Source organism: Perissodus microlepis, chromosome 17 (assembly GCF_051167445.1).
Source record: "Perissodus microlepis isolate ML-2025 ecotype Zambia chromosome 17, ASM5116744v1, whole genome shotgun sequence".
NCBI classification, from domain to species: domain Eukaryota; kingdom Metazoa; phylum Chordata; class Actinopteri; order Cichliformes; family Cichlidae; genus Perissodus; species Perissodus microlepis.
In genome coordinates, this window is record NC_140477.1 from 16988251 (window position 1) to 17003243 (window position 14993).

The window sequence follows — 14993 nt, forward strand, 5'->3', positions numbered from 1 at the left end:
GTGGGCTATTCGTGGTGGGAGTGAAGGGAGATACACATTTATTTCCATACCCCACACCCCAACGTCCACAAGACTCTGCACAAAGATTAGGATAGGAACTGACAGCAGGACACAGAGGATGAGACAAAATCAGGACGCTTTAAATCCTTCTGTTCTGAAGTCTCAGACAGGTTAATTCTACAGAAGAGACTGCAAGAGCCAGATCAAAACATTAGCAGCACAAACACATGTTGCTGCTTGTGCCTGGCACACAGCGCTGTTTGTGGGAAGACCCGAGCCAGCAAGTTGTTTCATTGATGGCCGTAGGGCTGATAAAAGTGCAATGAGGAGAAAGACAGGTCTCAAAAGTATAATCACTTTTCAAATGCACATTATGCACAGCTGGGTGTTATAGAGGTAGGTCCGGGCAATTAATCAGCTCTAGTTTTGGCCAAAATGACTAAAAGGGAGTCTTAAGATAAAGTAAACTCTCAAGGTTTTGTAGTTGAAATCATGGAACAAGTATTATTCAGTTCTTTTTATCAGAGGACTTCTCAGGGAATCACCAGATTCTCCATGATACAATATTATCAAAGTACCTCACTCATAATAATATTATTTCAATCTTCAACATTTTGCAGAGTGGAGTATTCCAGTAATGTATCTTGTGATTTATCACCTTTTTCTAACTGAAAGTTATGTCCTCAAACTTGGTCACTATCTGTTTTATCCAATAAGATAAAGATTCTGTGAGTTTGTCAATCATACCAATACTGTCACTAAAACCTGCTATATGAAGGAGTCAGTCTGCAATTTAATATGGTCAAGTTGGTAATTACATGCAATCTTTTTCTGATAATACAGCAATTAATTGTGATAAACCATTAAAAATCACACATTTCTTGCTGTGTACATAGCCAGAAATTCACATAACTATTACATTTATGCCCAGTAACCTTCTTGTTCAATAGGTTAATTGTAGTCGTTTGAAGTCATTTTGCAACTGTTTGCAGAAGGGTTCCCTCTAATCAGGTGACCTGTACAATTGTGAGTGTGCAACACGCTCAAAGCTCTGGGCAACCATTTAATCACTACAGGTTGCAATCAGTTGCAGAATGTAAAAAAATTCACTACAATCACCAGGTAGCCACCGTGTTTTTTTGTAGATGCAAGGAGGTTGCTGTCCAATTTATGTTTGCTCTAATTCAGGAGGTGGCTTTCTCAAAAAGTGTTTCCAGTTATGTATGTTTTTGTGGCTCAGGGTTATCTCAGGACGGTGGTGCAGGAGATTGGCTCTATGTTCATAGTATTCCCAGAGTATTTTCATTTTTTAATAAAATATTCAGATTTGGTGTCCATGTATCGATAAAATATCACAATACTATGCTGTATCGACTATGAACTAGTCTGATTTTGGGATTGTGCAACAGTTGGCTGTCAGCTTTGTTTCTCTGTTGCTTGCAGACGAGCGTTTGCCTGTGCAAGATTGGAGTTGCATAAAAAAATTCCTAGTAAGGGGCGTAAAACTCCTTACTATATGACCATGTGTCTCCCACCACCTGCTCCACCTCTTTTTTTCATTTGAATTACATTTAAAGTCTAAGAAAGTCAACTGAAAAAAACCCCAATTTTTACCAGTAATGCATATTTTTGGTAAATAATCAATTAAAAAAAAAAACTAGTCACTCACATAGCTCCCAGTGGTTTGGTCCATTGCCCATGTGTGGCTGTCTTATTTACTTCTCCCACACAGTAATATCACACTTGTTGTAATGAGACAATATTTCATTAGCTCTGTTATCCTTGTTACCAAATCTTATGCGCCAGTGCAGCCACATCTTACAACACATGGAGGCAGATTTGTGCAGTTTTCCAAGAGCTGTTGAGTTCTCTAAAGAAAGAACTCAACCAGCTCTTTTACTGGATATAAGGAAAGGAGCTTCAGTGCTTCCTTTATTACCTCCTTATCAGAGGATACACTGGGCCTTTCTTTATGATGCTGAATATTTGTGCATCCAAACAACCAACATAGCAAACCGATGATTGTTAAAACTACTGATGCATTTTATACCATAATCTGTTAATATGCAAATATGGAAAAATTATGCAGTTGTTTTCTTATATTAAGTGATCTGTAAATAAAATAAATTAACAGTATTAAAATGATCAAAGTGCAGTGGGATTTATTGTGGTGTATTAGTGTGTCTGTGAAGGTCTTTGACCTGGAGCAGACCTCCAGACCTAGTAGTTGGTTGTTTTATTCTTTTTTTTGTGGACACATTTTTTGGTGTCCCTTCATTGAGCTCCGGGGATTTTCAATTCCTACCTAACCGCTGTCTGCATGACTACCCAAAATATTGTCTAATTGTATTCATCAATATTTTCTGTTATACCAAACCTCTGAAGAAGTGTCGGTCTTGACTCACATACTTCTATGAGTAAATATGTGTGTTAAATTTGTCTAGGCCCCCTTATTGCACAAGGCTTCCTTAATCTTTATTTATCCAAGGAGGGTTTTTCTGAACTCATACACCACTCTGTAGCCCTGCCCTGCTTCCCTTTCACAGATTTAAACATTCCCTGTTAAGAAAGGCTAAATTAATCTCTGTCTGTCTGTGTTTGGGCGAATAGCGGCTGCCTCATCCAGGACGTCCACTCTGAGGAGGAGGAGATCCACAGCTCAGATGACGAGGACAACAGCTCCACCTCTAGCAAGGAGCACTTGGACGAGGCAGACAGACAGGTACTATAATGAATCTCCGTCTGTAACATCAGGGGAATTCAGCCAATAAAATGACTGAATGTGAGCAATAAAGTAATTAGGGTTGAATTTAAACTGAAACTTCTCCCAGTACCTGATGACTGATCATTTCCATGCATGTTACTCTGATACCACAATCCATAAACATTTATTATATTTACTTACCATCATGCCTCATGCTTTCACCAGTGTAATTATTATAATGAACATCCAGTCAAACATTTGGTTCTCAAATTCTTCCAGCAGAGTGTCTTTGCAGCTACGAAAGGCTCTAAACACTTATTTTCAGCCATTTTTTTTCCTTCTCTTGCTTCTGTATGACGTTAAAGAGAGTGGATATGCCTAATCTGGTCATATTTATGAGGGGTAGCCAATCAGAAGAAATGTGGGGTAAAGGGGGAGGGGCTGAAAAGCTTGTTTCAGAACTTAAGAACTGTGTCACAGCTCAGTAATAGAGAAAGGAGGATGATTTTAAAATATTAGTCATGCAAAGCTACTGTAGTAGATTCCAGGAAATGAAATATAGTAATAAATATAATACATCAATTAATGTTAACATAAAGTTCACCTTTAAAAAACTATAAAGAATAATATATATTCTTTATATTATAATAATATATAATAATTTCTATGTTGAAATCTCCAACGAAATCCAAGAAAGAAATATGGAGTTTGAAAGTAGTGTAAGAGGTCCCATTTTAATGTCTTCAAACTATAGCTTGGTTTTGTCGAAATCATAATATTGAGATCAGGATTAATCATTAACTCACAGATTAATCATTTTTAAAACTGTTGACCCAAATGAATAAATGAATATGAATGTGATCGGAAAACACAACGGTCCACTCAGGAGTTAAGTATAGGTTAAAGCCTTGTTTATACTTTCGCCTCCGAGTAACATAAATGTCATCATTAGAGGGTGAGCGTCTGTGTGCCTGCTTGTTTTCATGACCACGTGGACTCGTCTGGAGAACTTACATTACAGTGCACCAGCTATGACTGCACCCCAGGAGGAGGACTTGGAGTAGATTTTCAGGGAAGTATAACAGGAATCACTACTCGGCTGGTGGTCTCTAGCTGACCATGTCTATAATGAAATATAATGAATGCAGTCCTAATGCAGTTAGAAAAATGTCTGATTCAAGTGGATGATTTCCTTGTTTACTTTCAATCAAACATTGACATGTGACTCCTTGTTATTCAAGGAGAGGGTGAAGCTACCGTGACTTATAGACTATGTATAAAAGATGTGACTGCACAAAATCACCTATTAGTACTTTAAAGTGGACAGGAGTCACTATATGTATTGAGAAACAAAAAAACATCTTCACGTTACAAAGAAAATACAATCCACAATCTGCACTGTAACTTGGAGATTATTTTCTCCTTCACTTACATTTGGGCTTCATTTTTCATTTTTTTTTTGGGAGGGGGGGGGGGGGGTGTCCTACGTTGAATACATCAGTCTGTTTTCCCTGTGGACATCATGATGGATATCAAGATTCCCGATCGTGCTTCGCTAAGAAACTGTTTGTTCTGTGATGCGCATGTTGTAAACTGTTTGGATAGACCATTTTATTGCATAAAATAACACTGATCTCTTCCGTGGACATCTGCTGATCGCACCGCTTGGTCTGTCCACAGAGGTCCACAGTCTTGACTTCAGCTTGTTGCTTTGGTCAATCAGACGACCCCCCCTATGAGCAAACACCTGGCAACAGTGGGAAGGAAAAACTCTCTTTTAACAGTAGGAAACCTCCAGCAGAACCAGGCTCAGGCAGGGGCTGGCATCTGCCAAAACCAGTTGGGAGTGAGGGGAGAAAGACAGGACAGAGTCCTCATTCAGAAAGTGCTTTACAAAAGAGTAACAGGTGGATTTTTCTGTTTCAGTGCAGCTAGCCAAAAAAAAACAACCCTTATTGCTAAAAAGACAGAGAGTGGCAGTGGACAGTATATGCTTCTTACCATAAAAGTCATTGTTGCATAAAATGACTTTTATGTTAATTTTATGGCAGCAAAAAAGTGTCCGCCGCAGACTGCTTTTTAGCTTTAGTGTTGTGGTTTTCTACTGTGTTACCAGTTCTGTTATTAGTTAGCTAGCATAAACTATAAGCTATAAACAGTAATTTAGAGCAAGGCTCCATGGTGAAAATTAGCCTTTATACATGTAGTGCTTCATGTCCACTTGAACGATTTGGTGTTCGCCCAACATCACGAGTCAGGGGTGAGTCTCAGAGGGGACATGCTCATTCAGAAGCTACTTCTACTAATTCCTCTTTAGACCTAAAGGCTCCATCCCTCTTTTATATACAGTCTGTGGCCCGAGCCACAATAGTCACATTAATGGGGACTATCACCCATAGCAAGATTACTAAGACTCCACTATTTGTAGTTTTTAGACACTTGAAGAGGTTAAAACAAGAAAAACAGAGAAATGTTATTGTTAGTCTCATTCCCAACCACACTAATTGGAAACCATAGTCTTAAAGTGGCTGTTTTTATTCACACTTAGTGGAAAGTGCTACAGAATTATTACAAGGGCTGAAGTGAGCATATTTCCAGGGAAACATCTATGGAAAAACATCTCCAAGCGCTCTTAAAATATGATGTCAGCATGTGAAGCTGGCAGATCATTTACAGGTCACAACGGACGACTCGTATCTCTCCCGGTGACTCAACTGTCACCGCAGCAGCTGGAGGCTATGTGCTCACATGCATCCTGCCGAGTGTGTTTGTTGCCTTTAAAAGCTTTTCAGAAGTAGGTGTGTTTGTGTGTTGAAAGTGGGGGATGTTGAGCAAACACAGAAGGGCTACAGGTTCAGGAATAGCTCCCTCAATGGCTGAAAGAGTCAATACTGTCAGCACCTGTGTCTGATGGCTCTCAGAGCGCCGGGGTATCACAAATACAGGCTCCGATAGGACCGGTCGGCCATTTCGGTCAAGCAGGGGCCAAGGCCGGCGTCCAAATTAAGTCAAAGAGAATCCGCCCTCCCCCCTTTCCCATTCAACAGCACACTGTTGGAGAGAGATGGGGAGAGGAGACAGGCAGAGAGGAGGGAAAGGTTCCTGCTTTATGTTGTTTGAAAGAACCTTAATGGTCTTTAAACACCAGCACCGGTGATCATGGTGATTTGCAGCGAACCTGTGAGTTAACTTTAAACTGTTTTGGCGCTGGCGTCTCCCTGGCACCGTCCTGACCGTCTGTGTTTTGTCTTTTTTTGTGAAACTTTAGCAAGAGGACGAGATGAAGAGGAAGAAGGTGGTGCACATCGCCCAGGAGATCATGAGCTCGGAGAAAGTGTAAGTGCTTCAGTCACGAGGTAGCATCTGTACTGTAATCCGTGGCTGTCTAACGGATGTGTTTCTCTCTTTTATCAGGTTTGTGGATGTCCTGAAGCTTCTGCACATAGTAAGTGTCTTGTTCAGTCAAGACTTTTATTAAAGGAGGATTTCCATGACTTAATTTAGCAGCCAGAGCAAAGAGAGTGCCCAGCATAATAAGCAGCACTGTATGTTTTGGTGCTGGCACTGTGCTGTAACTGTCTTGAGTGGTGATCAAAGCCTTTTCCCTAGGATGGATTTGAATTAATGGGCCCTTGACTGTAGTTGTCTTTGCTCGAGTGCCCTGGCTGAGTTGATTAATGCAGTTACAATCTACAGCTGAGGCTTTTAAAGTTGCCGCAACGGAGTGTTTCTGGTTTTCTGGGGGGCCGTGGTGGGCAGATAAATGCATGGCCACAAGGTGGGGGAGGAGGTGCTTTGAGCAGATCCATTACAGAGATGCACTGAGAGAAGAGTGTAGGCACAAGAAAAAGAATGAGCTGTGGGCTGTGGAGTTTGCCTGGTGGCTCATTTAGTCTGTTTGACATATTTTGGAGAGTTGGCCTGCAGACATTTGTGTGTGATGGCCCAGTGATTTTTTTTGAATTTTGCAATTAACTGCAGTTATGCTGCTAACAAATCTGCTGACTATTACTGATTTGAACTATAAAGCATCGATAGAAAGAGAAATCTTTCATGTGGAGGAGGATCATCACACGTGATGAGTGTCAGGTTTGATGTGGAGAGGAAGAAAAGGATGGAAACCTCAAGCTGAATATTCAACAAAAGACGAGCCTTTTGTTGTGGCTGATGAAAAGTTCAAAATGAAACACAAAAGTCCAACAAAATCCAAAGAAGATGAGACAAATATGTGTTTCAACAAAAGGAAGGCGGGATTATTTATACTAACAGGAAGGGAGTGAGAGGCAGGTGAAAGTAATTAACCAATGAGGGCGCAACAGATGGTCACAAAAGAGGAAGTAAAAGCAAAAACAAGACTTGAAAGAAAACCAACTACCTAAGTAAAACAGGAAGAGAACAATCAATCTATATGGGACCAAAAAAACAAATACTGAGTGAAAATGGAGACAATCGGGAACCGATGAGAAGGAAAACAAAGAGGAGAGTGACATTTAAAAAAATCCAAACAGAATCCAAAAACACAAACTACAAGAATCAAAACTTCAAAACAGCAGTGAAATCCGGAGTTCGATTTCTAGCTACAACCTGGGTTAGTCCTTACTGTACTGTACTGAAGATGGTGATTCAGCCCAGGAGTGCAGCCATCGTACTGCAACCTCTGGGGGCTTCTGAGGGACAACATCAGGCGCAAATAACCTCAACTGTGGCGCTTGTCACCGTGCACCAGTGCACACCTCATGGAAAACTAGCAGCCACACCAACACAATATTTGCTTTGCTCACCAGAGCTGGCTGCCTGCAACTCTGCCCTCTTCCTGGTGTTTTTGCCAGTGTATTACAACCCTGTTAAAAAAGAGAGTGAAGAACCAGGCAGATGTTATGACTTAATACAGATTTACCCACTCACCTCACACCAGTCCACTCATAAGCACTCATGAGGGCAGTAATAAAATTATTTATTACTGTGTTTGACCTTAGTTTGGCTCATTGGGTGTTGCTGATTAATTTTCTGTCAGCTGATTTATCGATTGTTCGACTTTCAGCTCAGACGTTTAGACAGGAAAGCTGTGCCTTTGTTTAAGTTTAGTCCAAGGACGGACTGCAGCAGGCGTTGTTCCCAGGGGGAATCCCAGGTGAGCGGGTTCAGATGACCCACGCCGAGGGCCCACCTGTCTTTCCGCCTCAGACGTGGCTTTAGTGAAACCGCCGTGGGATTAGTAGAAAACGCCGCCCTGTGGCTGACGGGGGAGGGCGAGGTGCAGACCTCTGTCCAAGAAAGGAGGTCAGATCACATTCTTCCCTCTCCGCGGCCAGCTCGGGCGCGCAGCAGCTGCTTCCTCAGGCCACAGAGGCGACCTCCAGACAGGCACATGCCTCAGATAATCCTCAGTGTGTGTGTGTGTGTGTGTGTGCAGGTAGGTGCGTGGGCTCATGAGTGTACTGCATATTTGTGGTATGTTCATCCAGTTGTTTAATTTTTTAATTCTTTTTTTTTTTTTTGTTTCTCCGCAGTCGACCTCTGTCTTTGTTTTAACTGCAGGTTGTCGATTTACCTGTAGGACCAGAGATTTTCATTCCCCATTTGTTAGATCCTCATGTCCTGCTAGGAACCGCTTTAAAATATACAATAACAACATATGTAGGTGTTTTATATGTGCGATAATAAGGCTTTAGTTTAAGTGTTTAAACTCTTTCTAGCTTTTTGAGTTAGGTTCAGAGAGGTTCATTATCTGTCTAATCTGTACATTAGGTAAAACATTAGCGAGTAACATAATGGAGATCATATCCAAACCCTTTTTTTGAATAACAGATGAGACAAATTAAAAGGAAAACCTGAATAATGTGTTGAGAAACAGCAGATGCAGAGACTTCCAGAAAGAGACACAGAACAATGAAGCATTTAACATCCAGCCATGCTTTGAGATGTGCTGAAAGATTGATTTTGTTAATTATGTTATTGTGTCAAAAGAGCTGCACATTCACGTTTTGTTTTGTTTTTTTAATGTTTTAGATTGTGAGTTTCTACCAAACTGCTGGAACAGTAAATGAAAACGGTGATCAGAGCATTATCCTTCACCTGAGGAAGGACAGTGGGAAAGAAGGATGAATTGTTTTAGGGGTCCTAAAAGGCTGGAAGAGTGTGGTTGATGGGCGTAAAGTTAAAAGAAAAGTTACACCTTTTAAAACCTTGACTTGGAATATCAGTGAGGTCATGTGATCAGACTGTTTTGGCATAAAACAGTCAAAGAAAGGAGGTTATAGCAGGGCTTCAGTGCAAAAACCTTCATTAGAAAAGATGAATGCTCATCCGAGAGTTCAGTGGGTCAAAGCCCACAGAGGTGCTGCTTTACAGAGACGTGTGGGCACAAAGTGACGTTCAACTGTCAACTGAGTCATCCCTGACAATATTTTTGAGTGTTGGCGAGAGCAGGCCAACTAAAGAAATGTTACAGGCCTGAATGTTTGAGGCACTTTATATTGTCCTGTAATGAAATACCGCGCTCATATTTTTAGGGATTTAGGGGTCATGGTTGATTTAATGTTAGATTTTGCTCTCCTTAATTATCACATAAACACCAAAATGAAGGGATCACTTATTAAAAGTTTCAAAATGAATGCATGGAAGCACTAAAGTCTCTCGGCTGTTGTTTTCTGGGATACATCTGGTCAGCCAGTCATGGCTTTTAAAAGAAAACTGTCCCTTCACATCTGAATTTAGTTGAAGAGTGAAAGGAGAGGCTACGATAGAGATTAAAGCCACTAATTAATTTTCATGTGATTATTTGGTTGTAAATTGGCTGTATATCCACACAATGACCATTCTGGGTACACATGCTAATTAGTTAACATGAGCTAAGATAGGGGGCGGCACGGTGGTTAGGTGGTTAGCACTGTTGCCTCACAGCAAGGAGTTCTCTCCGGGTGCTCCGGCTTCCTGCCAGAGTCCAAAAGCACAGATGAGGTCAGGTTCATTGGTGATACTAAATAGACTATAATTGACCTTTTGCCCTGTGACAGGTGAGATGGGCTCTACCCTCCATGCAAACGTGAATTGGATAAGCAGAATAAAATAGACGGATGGAGCTAAGATAAGCTTTATTTGTCACATTAAACACAGCATAAATAAAGCAGAATAGCGCAATAAAATCAATACAATATGGCAGAACAAAATGACCCATTAAGGTAAAAACACCAAACAAAACAGCACAGGATATAAATATAATACAAATAGAAGCTTAATACATAAATATCTAACAAATAAATGCATGTTTGAGGTGGTGAACATTTTGTTTATCTGTAGTTGTGACAGATAACAACAAATACGTGTGCGTTATATTTGTTCTGAGATTATATTTTATTGTGTGTTGCGTGGTGAGTTTATCTTTCCGAGCATCTGGACAGTCATAATGTATTTCTCTTAAAGGTGACGCTGTGGTGCAGCTAAACAGACATATTTCTCAGAATATACTGCTGCTTCATTTCTTTGTGGTTGTTTTTGTTATATTCAACAAAATATGAAGAGCTTATGATTTTTTTTAGCAACTCTCGCTGATGAGTATGGCATTAGACTGGCTAACCTTCTTCTGTCTAGAATAAAAAGCCTTCCCTTTATATATTTTGGGTAAAAATGAGACTTTAAAAAAAGCGCTTTCCCAAATAAGGAGTCGAGGTGTGGGACAAGGAATGAAAATGCCATTCAGTCCCAGATAAAGAGGGATATCTGGTTATACAAAGGCAATAAGATAAATGGGGCACGAGCTAAACAAACACATGACAGCTACGATTGTAATATTGTGTTTTGCTAATTGTTGTACAAACTTTGCTTATCGTCTGTAATGCCAAGCAGTGGATATATTTGTGAGTGAGAGAGCGCGAGTTATCCAGGACGTCGGGATTCCTTGTCACCTCCCTACTTCCTTCCAGGTGGATGTGTGTGTTGGCATGCTGGACAAAGTCAAAGTGCTGACTCAGCTCCATGTGTGTGGGTGGGGGTGGATGTGTGTTTGTCATAAAATATGTGCAGAGGTGTGGACGGGGAGGCTGGAGGAGTGGGCAGTTTATGAGGTGCTCCTGATCAGTTGTAGTAAAGTTTGTCGTCATGTGTCACTTCCAGCCTGCCCAGCTGTGTCTGTGTGTGTGCAAAGTTTTGTTAGAAGAATTAACCCATGCGTTTCTCTCCAGGATTTTCGGGATGCCGTTGCCAAGGCAACCCGTCAGAATGGGAAGCCGGTGGTAGATGAGCGGATCCTCTGTCAGATCCTGTACTACCTGCCTCAGCTGTACCAGCTCAACAAAGACCTGCTGAGAGAGCTGGAGGAGAGAGTGGCACACTGGTAACACAAACACACAGTTTTCTTTCTCACTATTACAGCACAGAAAGCATCTTTGTAGCTGAACTACACCTTATAAGGCTTTAAAAGTGGAACATAAGGATCCTTTTATAAAGATGGAAAAGATGGAAGATGAAAGCAGCAGTTACATTGTATCCACAAATCCATCCTGACATACACTTCCCTAAATGTAACTGTAACTACTTGTCACATTAATGCAGTCCACAGTGACTGTGATTGGCCTGTTCAGAGCTGTAGTTACCTCCATTTCATTTCCTGCTACTTCTTCTTCTTCATCTTCTTCTGGCATCATTTTTCAAATCAAATGTTTTGGTGTGCTAAATTGCACACCAACGCAGGGACATCACAAGCAAGAGTCAATGGCATCATAAAAAGTAACGGTGTTGTACACTTGCATCAGCTAAGCGGTGGGCTTTACTAGATTCAACACAAAAGTTGAAATAAAGCTTTAGTTTGTCAAGTCTCGAGCTTTATTTAGTCGTCATCACTTTAGCTTTCTGAAACCTGATGTCTTGAGTGCATCTGACGCATCTGCATCTGAGAAACCAAAGAACGCTGCACTCTCATTGGCTCATGAGAGCACACGTTACTTTATTGTCCTTTTTTTTACTCGAGTGGGTCATAAAAAAGTGATTATGTTTTAGTCAGTAAGAAACTGTAGCGATTGAGCCCATAAACATAGCTAACAGATCATAATCATAAATACTACCACAGGAGTCGCCACCTGGTGGCCATTAGAAAGAATGCAGATTAGCGATGCCCATCTTTTGCATACAGCCTGTGCTCCTTCTTTATTTTATTGTAAACTACAAAGGCATAACAAGCCTTATTTTAAATCAAATTAGACAAAACTAAGAAAAAAACAAAAACAACATGCTCTTTATTAGTTGGTAAAGAAGCAAAGTTATGCCCTAATCAGACACCTACTGCATTAATACAGTATTAAAATAAGTTATATCAAAAAAGCCTTTATAACAGTAATGGGGAAAAAACGATGAGCTCAGAGGAGAACATGCTCATTGATCCTTTATTTTTTTGTCATAGTTTCACTTTATTATTATACCATAAACTGAAGTGAAACACCAGTCCCTCGTTTTGAGAATGTTGTTTAAAGTCCTGTGGAGTTTGTAAGCAATACTTCCTCGACTCTCTAGTCTTATATCTCGAGACCAGTAGCTACTCTCAGCATACTGAACCATCATTATGATTTAGATGCTCAATAAAGTTTATTGGAGGTCAGTTTGAAACTTTACATGTGGAACTGTGTCAGATAAAGGACCAATAAATACATTTCTCATCAGAACTATTACTTAGGAAAAAAACTAGTGAGATTCATCTTATTATATATTCATAATGTATCATAAAGTAAAGGGTGACTTGACAGGAGTTTTTAGAGGTGATTTGTTGAGTCAGAGCTCCTCAGGGAGGTTTTTCATGAGCTGAGTCACCCTAACAGCAAAGAGCTGATCCTCTCTGATCTTTTTACACATGAAGTTGAGACAATCTTTGAAGAATTAAGTAAGGTTATTGTCAACAGCTGCCCTTTCTCACAAAAGGAAAGCGTTCTTTAGACACACTAAAGTCAGCACACTGGATTAGGCAGTGTTGCCTCACACACTCTTTATTCTTGGGCGCTATGAGACTGTTTAATGTCCAGTCCTGCTGAGTCAGACACTGGCCTTCTCACATGCAGCTCGCTCCGGAAACATCCACTGAGAAAAGTTCAGGGCTGCTGTGCCTGTTTGACAACAGCTATAGACTCAAAATATGAGCATTTTAAAACTTATCCTAAAATAAATATAGTGCAGAAATACTCATAATGACACGTGATACTCTACTTTCCTAGTTTTGGTCCAGCAGCTGCACTCTGTATGGTTAAAATTCAGACGTTAGATTAAGTCCTGAAGGTTTCTGTTGTATCTTTGTGTTTCTACATCTTAAGACAGCGCTCGGAACATGTAGGAAAGATAACCACAATGGCCAAAATTGAATTAAACTGCTATAATATGAATATTCCAGGAATTTAACACTGAACTTCCAGGCAAGTTAGACTAGTAACAACAGAGGCTGACACATCCTGACTTTTAGTTGCTTATTTAGAGTTACAGTTTTTTATATTTATCACAATTCATGTGTCATAAAAACTGTTAAACATGAGAGTCAGTGAAGTGCCCCATGATTTTACTCCTGGCGAGTAAAGTACTTGGACACGTTAAATGAAATGCGACACGATTGCTTCTCTGTAGTTGGATGTTTTTCCCCATGATGATTTCCAACTGAAGTTCTTTTTTCTGCTTTAATATATCAGAGCTGTTTCATTGACTTCAGGAAACTTTATGTCCATCTGGTTACAGGAGCGACCATCAGAGGCTGTCGGACATTTTCGTACAGAAAGGTCCTTACCTAAAGATGTACTCCACCTACATCCGCCAGTTTGACAACAACGTGGCTCTGCTGGACGAGCAGTGCAGGAAGAACCCCGCGTTTGCAGCCGTTGTCCGAGAGTTTGAGGTAGAGATCCAAACTTTTTTCCAGCCAGGACTTCAGTGAAAAATTTAAATGAAAAAAAAAAACATTATCAGAAGCCTCTGCACCATCATAGCCATGATAATAAAGGTCTTTAGATAATATCTAAAACCTCTCATATCTGTGGGATAATTGGGATTTGCTGTGTCTGTGCATCTGTTTGGGTTTTGCAGCAGCATTTAGAGTGACTCTGCTCTTGTTTTGTCTCAGATGAGCCCAAGGTGTGCCAGCTTGGCTCTGAAACACTACCTGCTGAAACCAGTGCAGAGGATCCCTCAGTACCAGCTGTTGCTCACAGGTACAAACTCAGAGAGGCGTATTCACTGCTCCAACACGCTGCAGGTCAAAACTTTATTGAATCTTTTTATTGGCAGCACGAGAACGAAAGCTGGAGTAAAGTCAAGTTTTAACTGTCCTGGTGTTTTGGGAGTGCACTGCCACCCAGTGGACAAATACGATGATCGAAGGAGAGCCTGTTTTCTGCAGAACAAAGTTACAATTATTTACTTTATTACTTTGAGGAAAATAAGAAGCTGTCAGCACACTGAGCTAAATCCTTCTGATATCAAAGAGGGAAAAAATGTTTCAGACAAAAAGTACAAAACTTCTTTTCTTTTATGGATGTTCTGGGACTTTAAGTCTAAACTAAACCCAAAATGACGCCAGAGTCTAGAAAAAAGAAGAAGAAAAGTTCTTCACAACAAAATAAAGCTATGGTTGTATATCCTTGATGAGCTGAAGGTCTGTAATCTGACCCGCTGTTTTTATTCCCTAGATTACCTGAAGAACCTTCCAGAGGACTCTGAAGATTACAAAGACACACAAGGTCAGATAAAGGACATCCCTCACTGCTTCCTGTTTCCACCTTTGTGCTGGGCACTTTAACACTGATGCTTTATCTTTGCTGTCCATGCAGCTGCCCTCAGTATCGTGAAGGAGGTGGCCAACCATGCAAATGACATCATGAAGCAAGGGGTAACACCTGATTCCCTTTAAAGCCTTTCAACGTTTTTGCAGTGATGGAAAGCCACTTGAGGTGTTTGGTGGTTTGTTTTTGCAGGATAACTTTCAGAAGCTGATGCAGATTCAGTACAGCCTCACTGGGCACCATGAGATCGTTCAGCCGGGCAGGGTATGTCACTCAAAATGTTATTTTTTCGCCAACAGCCTTAACAGAGTGGTCTTACAGTGGGAGATTGTTTAAGCAACAGCAACACAAATAAGTAACACAAACAGCACGCGGTAAGCAAAATTTATGGAAGATTAGGGCCACCGGAAAAAAAAAAAAGTGGGCACATCTTTTTTTCTTCTTTTCCAGAATTCTGAATTTAATGTCAGAATTCTGAGAAAAAGGTCAGAATTCTGAATTTAATCTCAGAAATCTGACTTTTTACTCAGAATTCTGACATTAAA

At 40.5% G+C, this 14993-nt stretch overlaps 1 protein-coding gene across 1 annotated transcript in view; it reads left to right on the forward strand.

The window, feature by feature from the left end:
* fgd6 (FYVE, RhoGEF and PH domain containing 6) overlaps positions 1–14993 on the forward strand; it is a 31810-nt gene that overhangs the window by 10295 nt on the left and 6522 nt on the right. Inside the window, exons 3-11 of the mRNA XM_084910027.1 lie at positions 2611–2722; positions 5973–6040; positions 6119–6149; positions 10885–11036; positions 13409–13565; positions 13791–13878; positions 14356–14406; positions 14497–14555; positions 14641–14712. Of these exons, the coding sequence (XP_084766153.1) occupies positions 2611–2722; positions 5973–6040; positions 6119–6149; positions 10885–11036; positions 13409–13565; positions 13791–13878; positions 14356–14406; positions 14497–14555; positions 14641–14712 (790 nt within the window). The remainder of the gene's footprint in view (positions 1–2610; positions 2723–5972; positions 6041–6118; positions 6150–10884; positions 11037–13408; positions 13566–13790; positions 13879–14355; positions 14407–14496; positions 14556–14640; positions 14713–14993) is intronic.